Here is a 14453-nt window from a genome sequence, read left to right as displayed (position 1 = left end):
GTTGAAATGAAATCCATATGAAACTGCTGTTAAAAAATGCGCACTTGACCGCAAGCCGCACTAGATTTAAATTTTAGGGCGGGCTAATAAAAAAAAGCAATTGCATTTACTCAGTATTGGTCAGCTTTACGTGAATAAAAATTTTCGCAATTTTGCTCAAGTTTTTATTCAAGTTCAATCAAATTCAACAAAATCGAACAAATTCAAGCAGTCTTTTTAATAACGTAAAAAAAGTTTTTAAATAGCTAACTGCCCCGATTTCACGTAAACCTTACTAGAAACCTTATTTAAAAAAGTAAACATTTCTTTAAACCTCTCAAAATTAGCGCTACATATTCGCTACTTTTATGTATGTAATACTCTTTCTATCCATGATTTTAAAATATTGATACTACAAAAATTTTATGTATGTAATACTCTTTCTATCCATGATTTTAAAATATTGATACTACAAAAATTATAATGTAGAAATCAGTGGTCGAGGTCTTCTTAAAGCCAATTAATGGTATTAATTAAAAGCTGCGACAGCAAAAGCTGTTTATAAAAATTAATAATTTTTTATTCTTCACAAGATTTATTTGTACATTCAACAATAAACATCAGACATAAATTCATAAGTGGAACAGCTACAATACAGTACACATTTCAATAAAATTCAATAAATATTTCGTTCATTTAAAAAGGTCCCCAATATTTACAGTGGAATATGCATTGAGTTTTAATGTTTTTTCAACCTCATTATAAAGTGTTTGCCATAAATCATCTAAAAAAAAATTTATTTTACATATACCGTTAATCAAAGTTATGTAAAGAAATACAAACAAACGGTTACCATTAACAGAAAAAAACTTACTTTGCTTTCGAATTCGCTTCATTGTAACTTCAGAAGTTTTGTTAACATCGAATAACCGGCTTAAGTAAATTAGTTGATTGTACAACATAGTGTCGCTGTACTAAAATAAAATGAAAAAACCGATGTTATAACCTAAAAATGTAAGCAAAACTGGTTTTTAGTAAAAAGTAACTTCATACTAAAAACTACTCACATCAACATGAATATTTCTTTTCCCACACTGATTACAAATTTGCGCATGCATAAAGCTTTTCACCGATATGTGTCGAGATACATATCCACACGAGCGATCGTCACAAGACATCCAACACTATGTAATTTAATTAATCATACTTGGTAATATTTCAGCAATTTTATTATTTTAAATAATTCACAGTTATAAGGTAATATTCACAGGTAAAAGATATAATATTCACAGGTTACAAGGTAAAATTCACAGTTATAAGGTAATTGCTCGCAAAGAAAAATGAATTTCAGCAAAAATTCAAAATACATAGATACACTTAGAAACAGACTTTAGGAACATCAAAGGCATCTTCAAAAATTTCTTGATTATCTACACATACAACTTTCTGGTTTCAAAAACGCAAAAAATATTCTCGAGCCATATTAAATTAAATACCTGTATATTTACTATATAACGTTTTTTTTTTTTTTACTGGTTGTAAAAATAAAATAGATAGAGATTTCTCAAGCCATAATTTATTTACATCATTTTTTATCGCATTTTATTACTTACAGTATACAAGCTTGCTGATTACGTTTATGTGTAAAAAAACTTTAAAAAGCAATTTCATATGGTGATTCAAATATATCAGAAATTCAATTTTATTGATTAAAATAAAATATTATAGTGATAAACATTTCATACTCATGAAGTTTTAATATTTTTTCTAGCTACAAAAATACTCAACAACATAATTGCTACAACTCAACAACATAATTGTTACAACTACTTTTAACATTTCATCAATATAGTGACAACTAGTTTTATCATTTTAACAACATAGTGACAACTAGTTTTATCATTGCAAGTTGTCACTAATTAGTTTGCCACTGTTAGCTTAACTAAACTAATTAACAAAAATAGTTAGAAACTTTTTCACTTAAAATAGATACTTTTATTATACTTTAGCAAATAATTTATAATTTTTTTTCCAAAAACAATTTACAAAAATTAGTCTGAAAAATGAATTTGGTTCAAATATTTTTGTGTGGAGATGATATACTATTATTTTCATTTGTATACATCATTTTATTGTCATACATTTTAGGAAAAGTTTTTATAAAGCATAAAAATTGTTTTAAAGCCTTTGTGAACTTGCTTTTTTATGAAAACATTTTTTATAGTATTGAATCTTTACCTCTTATTTCTCACAATATAATTCATTCTTAATTATCATTTTATTATATCACATAATTCTGACCTTCTCCATCATATTTTCTTTATTCATAAAAGAACATATGAATATGAAAAGTTGTTAGTTTATAGAAAAAAAATTTTAAAAACTTATAACAATAGGAATTCTTTTGGTTGATATTTTCAGTTTAGTAAACTTCTTTTTTTTTCAAAAGCAAAAAAAAAAACAGCGGGATGATGTTGATAAATCTTAGTAAAAATTTAAATTTCCATTATTTGAACTAAAAAATCCATTTAAATCATATATTGATTAAATCAACTTAGAGTATTATGGTTAACTTAACTACAACCAACCTGAATTTCTAGCATGTCACCATTTTAAATCATAATATTTATATTCTACACTTGAATTTGATAATCACAAAAAAATACATTTTATAAATATATATTAAAATTAAAAACTATTATACATTACATGTTTTAATAACTTAGCTATCAGTTTTTTTTTTTGTAATCATTCAAAAAAGTTACTTTAACAAAAAAAACATGGAAAAAACAAACAAACAAAAAAAACAGCTATGTAAAAACAAGTAAAGTTTATTAAAAAGCATGGCAAGACCATTATTTTATTCAAAAGATAATAAAAACTTTCACTTTAAGTAATCCATCATTCTCTCAATTAAAAATTTTCAGCACTATTATTATATTGTTATAAAGTTTTAAAGTCTTATATTTGTTTAATTGTTTACAACTGTTTATTTTTATTTTATTTAAGAATAAAAAGTTTAAAGAAAGCTTTCTCTATATAAAAAAAAAAAAGTTATAATAAACAATAGTTTCATAAAACATTTGCGAGGAATTATTAAGGTTATTTTAAAATAAGTTAATACTTTTTATTAAAGCAAATAAAAACATGGAATACTAAAGCAATACTTAAAGAAAACACATAAAGAAAACAAATAAAGCCTGCAATATGCCTAACAGAATAGTTATTAAAAAAAGAGATTTAAATCATGTAACTTTCATAAAAATTATTCTAGAGATGTTAACATTGCACAATCATTTTCCAATATACTATTTATATTCAAAAGCCTTCTACACTGCATTTACATAAACTGAACTGTAATTAAACATTCTGATTGGCTGATAAAATACATTTCAATAATAAACTGTTTAAAGTTGTTTGCAATTAATAATATTTCAAAACAGACCTTAACAAAAAGCAATTTTATAGATGAGTAATGTACAGAACAGCAACAGCAGTACAGAACAGCAAGACTTCAAGTAAAAAACAAAAAAAAATTATTTTTTTAATAATAAAATTGCTGCATAATTTTTGCCTAAATTCACTCTACTAAGTACAACACTTTATTACCAAACTACAATGAAACATATTTATTTAGGCTTATATTAAATATAATAAAAACTCACTGAATAGTATCTATTGATAAAGCTTCTGATAAAAAGCTTTAAACAGTTGTGCAATTTATTACGATGATATGGCTGATTGCATGAAGAGCAAACAAAAGGATCAACCTGATTTAAAAATAACAAGAAAATATAAACGACAAAAATATTTTAGTGATTCTTAATTAAAGTAAAAAAATATAGATATTAAACCTTATTATCAAAAGATCCTTTAAACTCTACTTCTTGTTTGAACAAAGAACAAGAATCAATATTACACCTTACAAAAAACTTCTCGATATCCTAAAAAAACAGTTAAATATATATAAATGATTAAAATTAGAAAAAATCATAAACCAATTCTAAAATTATAAAATATTCTTACTTTGAATCTTTCCTCATCTGTCATGAGAACTGTTAATAATCCTTGTTCATCTTGTTGAACTGAAGGCGATTTATAACCTGTCGGATCAAGTCCTATAAATAACATTATCTACAATTCATCATAAAATTATCTACAATTTATTCAAATTATGTACAATTCAGAAGATAGAAAATATAATAAATAGAACAAGAATATAAGACATAGTTGATGGAGAATTTAAGTTGCAATTATCTATACAATGTCTTCAAACTAACAGTTAATAGTAAAAATGTATAAATGTTGTAAAAGACCTTGTGTTTTACAACATTTACACATTTTACTTTTTGTGGTTTTAAATTTAATCTGACTTTAAACACAATAAATGTAAATACAATTTTAGTTTATTGAAAAAGATTTTCACAAATTAAACATTTAATAATTGATAACTTTATTAATTTTTGTTTCTGATTCGCTTCACCAAAAACAATGGCTTATTTTACCAAAAAAAGAAAGGTCATTTTGTCACAATATGAGTTTTAAAAAACTTTCATTTTAAGCACTATTAAAATGAAACATAATATCTTTTTGTAAAAAAATCATTTTAACCTTATTTTTAAAACCTAGAAATGAAATTATGTAGAAAATTATTCTCCTAAATAGAAAGATACCTAGAAATAGAACTATACTATATTTTTCCCAGTGCAAATGCTTTGAAAACTACACAATGTAACCTCCTAAATAGAAAGATACCTAGAAATAGAATTATACTATATTTTTCCATGTGCAAATGCTTTGAAAACTACACAATATAACAAACTTTGTTGGTTTTATGAGTCTTTTTACAGCTAGGTTGTAAAAAACTTGCTTTTCTGGCTTATGCATTAATATTTGATATTATATTATTAAACATGTTAACTAGGTGATCATTATCACCTAGTTAACATGTTTAATAAAATATTATCAAATATTAATGCATAAGCCAGAAAAGCAAATTTTTTACAGCCTAGCTGTAAAAATATACGATCATTATTTGATATATCTAATTATCAAACTTAAATATTATATTATCTAACTGTAAATCTAGGTAAATAATATTTTCTTTTCATTAAAAGAATCGTCACCTGCTAACTCTCATTACATATATGACGATGTGCATTATATATGTAATCAAAGGTGGAACTATTTTACCTATAAGTTTTGTTATACCTATAAGTTTTGAATGGAAATGACATTTTACTCCAAACTTTAAAAGGTATAACAATTTTAAAAAAATTAAAAAAAAAAAGTAGGAAATATCACCATGAATGGTTGAAATTTGGACAATTTTAAATTGAGTTTTCTCAAAAACCACTTAATCAATTGTAATGATTTTTATATAATGATGCTTACATAATTATTTTTTTATTTCAACAAAAATAAATTAACCCTTAACTTTACGTTGTGCAAGTAATTTAATTTTTTGTAAAGTACCTGCCATCATCTCCACAATTTTACTTTGCATCACTTTTTTTGTAGCATTAGTCCATAAATCATGAAAATTTTAAACATAATTTACACATTTACCTCTTTTCCTCAATATTCCTTTCACAATTGCCCAGTGCGATTCGATTACTCGTTGCTCAGGAGAGTTTGGTGGATTAGCATCCTTTAAAACAAAATTGACTCTATTTTTCTTATACCACTGCATTATTTTTTTGGAATAGTGGATCGATGCCAGATCTGGCAAAAATGAGGTTGGTTGTTTGTGCTTTTTAATTAGAGGAAGAACTCATTTTTCAAGCATTCAATCACAGACATCAAAGATTGATTTTTTATGAAAGGAGAGCTTTTAAAACTACAACTGCAAAAATAGCCTGCCATACAAGGAATTTGGGAGCAAATTTTTAAACTCAAATGTAATTAAATTTGTCAGAAGCTTTATAACGTTTTGACTGATAATAGTATTGATTACCTGGAAGTATCAAGTGATCTTTTTTACAGTAAGTTTCGTTGTTTTCTAAAATTCATAAATTTTTTTCGTAATTAGTTTAAGAAAATTTTTAGCTCATCCAATTGATTTCTCCATCAAGCAACCTTTTTGGTATTTTTTTCTTGTAATATACTTTCAAAATTTCCTTTTTGAATACTCTTTGAATGAAAGATCTAGTGCATTTAAACTTCATAGCTAAATCTTGTTGTGACTGAGTCACAACAAGATTTAGCTATGAAGTTTAAATGTCAGATTTCAATGAAAACATTGCAAAAACTAATGAGAAGTAAACTATATTAAACCCACTCATAAAAAAATTACACCCACTCACAAAAAAACAAATTATGTCATCATTATATTAAAAAATCATTAAAATTGATTAAGTGATTTTTTAGAAAACTCAATTTAAACTTGTCCAAGTTTTAGACTTTAAAAACTGAAAAAATGTTACACTTGTTATTTTGTTACACATCTAGAAGTCAAACAATATGCAGTGTTTCACAGGAAGACATGCGATCGCACGCAATTTTATGACCATGCAAAAAATAATTTATTTTGACAATGGCTTTTGACATATTTTCAAAATTTAAAAACTTATCTAAAAAACGACTTAAACATACTTTAAAAATTTATCAAAAAAACTATTTAAACTTATCTAAAAAACAACTTCAAAAAATAAAAATAAATTTTAACAAAAGAGAAAAAAAAAAAAAAAAAAAAACATAACTAAAGCAAAAACACAATATATATATATATATATGCGGTAGTGGTGTAGTGGTAAAGCGCTCACTTCATAAGCAAGAGGTTCCGAGTTTGATCCCCACCACATCCCTGGTAGTACCACACTCAACTTGTTCGTCAAGGTTCTTGTTTCGGAGTTATAGAGTTGAGAGAGGGTTATAACCACTATTAAGTAGCCTCCTCATCTGTAGTGAGGAGGCTACTTAATAGTGTTTTATTCAGTTTTGTTATTCACTTCTCAAGGCCACTAAGGCCTTGAGAAGGTGAATAACAAATAAAAAAAAAAAAAAAAAAAAAAAAAAAAAAACTAAAAAAAAAACTTTTTATTTTTTAATGACATTTATTGTAAAAAATGCACACTTAAAACAATTTAAATATTAAATTAAAAAAATATATACAACTGTCAATTATACTTTAAAAAAAAAAACCATTATTATTAACCATTAGGAAATTGATAAATATAAAAACATTTGTTAAAAGTTTTGATGTAATTTATTTCACTTACTGTAAGGATAATTCAAAATATTTTTCATGCGTTTTTACAATGTTTTTTGAAATAGCTGCGGTCAAATCATAAAAGCAAAATGTAATTTGCCTGGTCATATCGCACATCTTCTTGTGAAAGAATGATATGTAAAAAATTCAAAATTAAAATTTAGAAATCACTAGTAACCTGTTTTTTTTGCATCTAGAAATCGAAGATAAAAAAACAAAGCAATTTAAAAAAATTTCTTTATTTTTATACAAAGACTTTTTTTTTAAATTTATCTTTAAATGAAGATTGTTTTAAATACAAAGAAATTTTAAAAAGATTTAAATGTGATTTAAAGATTTACCCAAACATTCAGCAATAAAAGATGAGTCAGTTCCTTCAATAGGATCACATAACCGCGACACAACAGGATGAACTTGATTTGATAGATAATAATGATAATCTACATATTTAATAACTTTAAACTTTTAGTAATTACAGTATTTACGATGAAAATTGTACAAATATAATTTTGTATTAAAGTATTTACAAAAATTTTAGACAATAGTAAAATGTACCAATTTTTAAATTTGAATTTTTTAAACACTCTTCTGGGTGGTAAGCTCGCTGTGTAGCAGGTAATTTTGAATTGTCCTGAATAAAAATATTTAATCAACACACTTTTTACTTTATCAATGTTTATTATATTTTCATCATTTTTTTTACTCACATCACAAATTATGTAAGTAATAGTATCTCCAACAGCAACACGACGTCCTTGCGCCATTAATCTTAAAGCAACTGTGACATGTGGCAGTGATTTTTTGTCAGGATATTCATCTGGATTTTTTGTCAAACACTAATTAAAGGCAAAAACTTATTGCAATTATTATTATTTAAGAGAAATTTTAACTTTAAAAAAAGAGAATATATAAAAATAAATCATATAGATGCACACAATATGAAATATAAGCAGAAGCCTATGATTCAGATCTAGCTAAAAAACTTGATCAAGATTCAGATCTAGGTAACAACTTATTCAGGATTCAAATCTAGCTAAACAACTTAAATATTTTAAATTTAGACCTTATTAATTTCAAATTTTTCCATTTCCACTTCACCATTTGATAACTTTTTAGCAACTAAAAAAATTAAAAATTTGTATTAATATATACAAAAACACACACACATATATACATAAAAGAAAACTTATCAGAATAAAAAGCATAACACAAATAAACATATACCATCTCTTAAAAACTCATGTATATTTTCAATTATAACATCTCGAGGCTTTGAAGATAAAATTTCATTTATGACATAACTAAAATAATGATAAAAAAAAAACAAAAAACAACTCAGATTTATTAAAGTTTAATAAAAAGAAAAATAAAATCCAAAAAAGTAATCTTTTTGAAATAGTAAGAAGATATATAAAAAGATATCCTTTTGATATAGTAAGAAGCATAAAATGCAACAAGGAAAAAAAATACCTTCCTGAATCTTTAGCTAAACCACACCAATCGCGACGTACAATATCTAAACCTTTCATTTCAGTGTGCTCAACAAGTTTTCCTAATGATGTAAAATCAAACATTTTTTGAGCCTTTAGTTTAAATATGACCACTATATATATATATATATATATATATATATATATATATATATATATATATATATATATATTATATATATATATATATATATATACATATTAGGGTTGTCCAGAATATAGTATGAAGTGTCAAAACGTCATGAAGTGAAGTTTTTCCCATTGTGTCAGATAATTAGATCTACAAAAATCTCGACCAACTAAGTTGTTCTACAAAAAGAACATCTACTAAAAAGTGGCACTAATTTTTAGATAACCTACTGAGGCCTAAATTGTTTTCAACTGATTTTAATCTTTTTTATTTTCAACCGATTTATGAGGTTTTCATTTTCAACCGATTTATTTTTCGACCTATCTTATAGATTATCATTTTCAACTGATTTGAGATAAATTAATTTTTAACCAATTATCTGGTCTGTGTTTTTAAGTTGTTTTTTTTAAACTATGAAATTTTTTTTTTAATTAACAATTAATAAGTTTTCCATGCATTCATCAAACCTTATACCTCCTTCAATCACTGCACCAAGGCTGATCAAATTTGGCTCATTTTCAAATCAATAACAAAATACATACTGGAAAGGCATAGTTATAAAATTTAAAACACAGTAGGTTGAATTTCAGTAGGTCAAAAACACAATAGGTTAACGATTTAGCAGGTTGGAAAATAAGTAGTACATGTTTTAATTAGGTGTAAATATAAAAATCAAAAATTGTCGGTTGAAAATCAAAAACGTCATAATCTACAATTTATGAAATTTCAAAATTAGGTTGAGGCCACCTTTCCCATTATACTATCAATACTGCCTAAAAATAATTTTTGATAAGTGATCCTAAGGTTCCTCAAAAGCCTCTGAACATGCCCCCATTTTTGGTATATTTTGCTTTTTGTGTTTTTTTAGAATCGCAATAATCAAAAAATCATTTCTAAAAAAGTTCTGATTTGTTTTCAGTGGCTTCTGATTGTATTATTTAAGATTTGAAACTGTTTTGTGAAAGAATAAATTTAATTTTATCATTGAATATTTTGGAATGTTGACTCGAAGCAGTAAAAAGCGCAAGCCATCACCATTACAGCGAAGTACCAAAGACAGAAAGTCTGAAGAACCAAAAGAGAATCTACTTCATCAAGGTAAGACAATAAGTAATACTAGTACACCTAGCTCATATAAAGGTATTCCAAGTAGACCTGTGACAGAAAAGTTAACTGATTTCTGGTTAATTGGTCATCCTTCAAAATTAAATAATGGGGCCAAACTGCCTGATTGTAGGTAAATCATGAAATATGTTATATTTCAAAGGAACCATCCAGAAATTTTTAAAAAAAGTGAAGAGTGAGGATGTTGTGGTTAATACAGTCCTTGTTTATTGGAATATGGCACGCATATGAACAACTGACGCCATAGATTAAATAAAGAAATATAGATTTTTGTCAGAAAAGAAAAAACAAAATGATATCAATTTTTACTTGGACCAACAACAGGAAAGAAGAGCATGTATGATGGACATGATAAAATTTTTGAGACCAAAGTCAAAATAAAAATTGCTAGACAAGCACGTGAAGCAAGAATTACAAAAAGAGAGCAGTCGAGGTTGAAAGTTTTAAAAGAAAAGGTCGAAAGAGTTTCTGCTTTGCTAGAATATGATTCTGAGACACAATTAAATAAAGAAGATGACCGAACTGAAATTGATCCTGATTTTGAAATAAATCTACAACAAGAAGCTACAGAAATAGATCACAATGAATATGGAACTCTTAAGCTACCTAAGAAAATAATGCAATGTGATCAGATAATCAGTGCTGTTCATTGTCTCAAGTTGTCAAACAATCAAACGACAATGATTATATCAGCATTAATAAATGCTGATGGAAGTAATCTTGAAGATTTTGACATATCACGATCTATAACTTGGAGAACAAGAATGTTTAATCATCCAAAAATCAAGCAGGTTGGATAACTAACAACATACATGCTGGAAAGATGTATATATTTTCCAAACAGGTGCAGTATGATGATGACATGGTTGCTAAACTCATGCGTATGAATGAATTTTAGGCTCATTTCTAAACTCCTGCATGGATGAAAACATAATGGGGAGTGGGTGCACCTATGAACAACCTCCAGTTTATTCATGACATGATTGATTTTAGAAGTGTTAACAGATATTGCTGACATTGTGATTAACAAACTCCATAATCATCAATTTTACTTGTCAGAAGACAAGTAAAATTGTTCTGTTTGCCTTATTTAATAAACATCCTTTGATGATACATGCACTAAAGAAATAAATGGTGGATCAATTGGTTTTGACTCCAATAACAGAAAACTTTCCTTGGTAAACCAGTATTCAAAAAAATTGGTGGTGAAACAACTTTGATAAGTTTGATTGGGCTTGAATCTCATTCGTTGTTTCACATTTTGAAAGTGAGCACTGGTTGGCTTTCCAAACCAGTGGAGCAGTGGAATTCAGACCGCCTTTAGAGTTGCAGAACAATTTTGTTTGTACAGATAAAGTTGTCACCGATGCAGCAGAGTGTGGTGTCAAGTTAATCTTGGATTTTGCTACCATCATTACAACTGATATTGAGCAAAGAGCATAATTGTTGCAGGGTGTCGAGCAGCATAAAGCTATATTTCAGTTTTGATAAAGACGCTTAAATTTGTAAAACTGTAGCGTAGTACTAAGTGCTATATGAGTGCGTTGATTATAACAGATTAAACACTTTTCAAGTAAATTACTAATATTTCAAGTAAAGACTTATATTCAGTCATAAAATTGACTAAAATATTCTTTTTCTTTTTAAGTTAAAATGTTAAATGTAACATTAACTTGTCATTTTTGTAGATCTGATTAACTATATGTTGAAACTATGATTTAAATTATGTTGTTAAATTTATAGAATTTTATAATGTGAAAGATTTGAATTTTCGTGGGGTTCACATTTGGCTTTGAGGGACCACAGGATCACTTATAAAAAAATCTGTAAAAATTGTTTTTAGACATAGTATTGATAGTATAATGGCAAGAACTTCATAGTATATCCTGGACAACCATAATATATATATATATGTGTGTGTGTATATATATGTGTGTGTGTGTGTGTGAGTATGTGTGTGTGTGAGTGTATGTGTGTGTGTGTGTATGTATGTATATATATATATATATATATATATATATATATATATATATATATATATATATATATATGAATATATATGAATATATATGAATATATATGAATATATATATATACATACATAAATATATATATATATATATATATATATATATATATATATATATATATATATATATATATATATATATATATATATATATATATATATACACACACACACACACACACACACTCCTAGACATACTTTACAGTGACATGTGCAAAAATTATATTATTAAGTGACATTACAGTTTTCTCCACAAAAAAAAAAATTTTTTTTTTGCGCTATAACAATTTCACTCATATTATAATTACTCCTTTGAGCATATAACAATTTCATTCATATTATAATTACTCCTTTGAGCATATTCTTAAAATTAGTTTCTGAAGTCTGTACCATTTTCTCAACATCATTTTTTGCTATTAAGCCTAGTGTATGGCTAGCACATCTAAAATGTTGTGGTAACTGAACAAATAAGTCATTTTCTTCTTGTTCATAACTACTTTTGTCCAAAATTTCATACTAATTTATATTCTCATCGCATAAATTGTCATTGTCATTATCTCCATCATCATCATTACTATCTTCTACATTCTCCGAATTTATTGAAATTGGATTAATTACTCCTTTGAGCGTATTCTACTAAAATTAAAATTATTGCACTTCCCGACAGTGACAAAAAAAAGTGTTACCTTGACATTTTTTCTTTTGCTGATTTTACTCAGTTGTGTCACCTTAATGTTAAACATCATTGTGAAAAGTCAGCAACTGTGAAGGAAAACCTCAACAGATGTTAACGAAATGAATGTTTATAAGTTAATAAGACGTAAGCCTTACATAATAAAGTAAAAAACAAAGTTTTGTGTTTCTCCTCTCGAAAAAAATAAGAATTTTATTAATCGAAAAATTTGTATTTTTTAGTCTCGCATTTTATACACACTCTGCACGCTAAATGTTTGAAAAATAATTAAATATAGTCAACTAACTTCTAAATTGTTGTTTTTAATCATAAAAATAATAATATATACTTATAAAAACACTAAAAAGCTATCAAACTGTCACGGTATGACATTTGTATAGAAATTTGCGGTTTTATACAATAAACACTCTTAAAACTGCATTTTCCATTTCTCCCAAAAAACCATTTAGTTTGACACAAAATTTATTTTCAAAATAATTTAAATGATACCTAAAGCTATGTAAAATTTTATTCATAATGTGCAAGCAAAGAGCCATTAAAACTGAGTCAGAAACGTTAAGGTGACGACAAACAAATGTCTTAACACAACTGTAGCTTTATAGCACACTTTGTCACCATTGAGTATATCCAGAGATATAAATAATTTAAAAGTTTACGTATAAAAGCTAGACCCAGCTGTCAAATGTAATGGAAGGATTAGAACCTGGTATTTACAGCATGTAAATATGTAATGACCTACACTAGTAGGTGAAACTCCATTCTCCAGGGTACAATACCCAATTTACCTAATGATGCTTTGGAGTGTCGGATAAAGGATGTTTTTTTTATTCTTTTTTAAACTCAGAATCTCTCGCTTATTAAGTGAAGGCTGTACCACTACGACACTACCGCGTTAACATGTTACATCACTCATCAGGGATACACCCTTGTTACTCTTATCATCCCTTTGAGCTTTTTTATGTTTAAATATTAACTTCACCAATAATTAAAAACCATTTAACTAATAAAAAGTTTATACAAACCATCATCTTTAATTTCAACTACAACTGCAGCATACCTAAATATTGTACCAAAGTTAAGAATAATACTAAAATATCTTAAAACAAATATTAAATAAATTTTAAAAATAATTAAAATTACTTTTTTTTCTTGAGAAGAAGCATTGATTTAAATATTCCATCAATATCAATTTCAAGTGTTTTGTATAATTTATTAACTTCACTTTTCACCTAATAAAAAAAATATTAATTTTGAGTGCTCTGTTTAATTTTAAGTGTTCTGTTTAATTTATAAAACTTCACTTTTCACCTAAAGTATGCACACTTCAAAACCTGATCACTTTAGGGGTTGAAATTTTACTTAATTATTTGAACAGGCAAGGTTTTGAACAAGCATTTTTCTAGCAACTTTATCTAGCATCACATATTTTAACATCTTTGGAACATTTTCATACAAAGCAGATACATAACAACTTTTTCCTGCAGTTTCTGTAATGTTACATTTTACATACATTTTATCATCGAGCAATAAAAAGTTGCCATGTTTGTCTAGGAATCATTATGCAACAATCAAGCTTGTTTTTTTGCGATTGTATTTTTGCCATTGTATTCTATTGTATTCTATGTGATGACCTTTTGGCTTCAAGTTTTATTGTGTAATCATAAGCCTATTGAATTTAAGTTCTGTTATGAAATATTGTTTTTAATTTAAACATTTTGGCAGCAGTGATGCTGTTCCATATCTTTGATATCTGTCAGAAATACTCAAAATGTGCTTCAATGATCTAATGATTGTAT

General features: G+C 26.3%; 1 protein-coding gene across 1 annotated transcript in view; it reads right to left on the bottom strand.

Moving 5' to 3' along the window:
* Window positions 1-554: 554 nt before the first annotated feature.
* Window positions 555-14453, bottom strand: part of LOC100213709 (DNA polymerase alpha catalytic subunit) — a 79201-nt gene continuing 65302 nt past the window's right edge. The window contains exons 39-52 of the mRNA XM_065815461.1: window positions 13798-13886; window positions 13680-13714; window positions 8660-8741; window positions 8414-8490; window positions 8253-8308; window positions 7897-8025; window positions 7745-7820; window positions 7531-7629; window positions 4006-4097; window positions 3834-3923; window positions 3645-3749; window positions 1047-1163; window positions 854-953; window positions 555-763 (exon numbers count right to left, since the gene is read on the bottom strand). Coding sequence (XP_065671533.1) covers window positions 672-763; window positions 854-953; window positions 1047-1163; window positions 3645-3749; window positions 3834-3923; window positions 4006-4097; window positions 7531-7629; window positions 7745-7820; window positions 7897-8025; window positions 8253-8308; window positions 8414-8490; window positions 8660-8741; window positions 13680-13714; window positions 13798-13886 — 1239 coding nt within the window. The 3' untranslated portion in view covers window positions 555-671. The remainder of the gene's footprint in view (window positions 764-853; window positions 954-1046; window positions 1164-3644; window positions 3750-3833; window positions 3924-4005; window positions 4098-7530; window positions 7630-7744; window positions 7821-7896; window positions 8026-8252; window positions 8309-8413; window positions 8491-8659; window positions 8742-13679; window positions 13715-13797; window positions 13887-14453) is intronic.

Source organism: Hydra vulgaris, chromosome 13 (genome assembly GCF_038396675.1).
Source record: "Hydra vulgaris chromosome 13, alternate assembly HydraT2T_AEP".
NCBI lineage: Eukaryota > Metazoa > Cnidaria > Hydrozoa > Anthoathecata > Hydridae > Hydra > Hydra vulgaris.
This window is presented reverse-complemented; position numbering and strand designations above follow the sequence as displayed.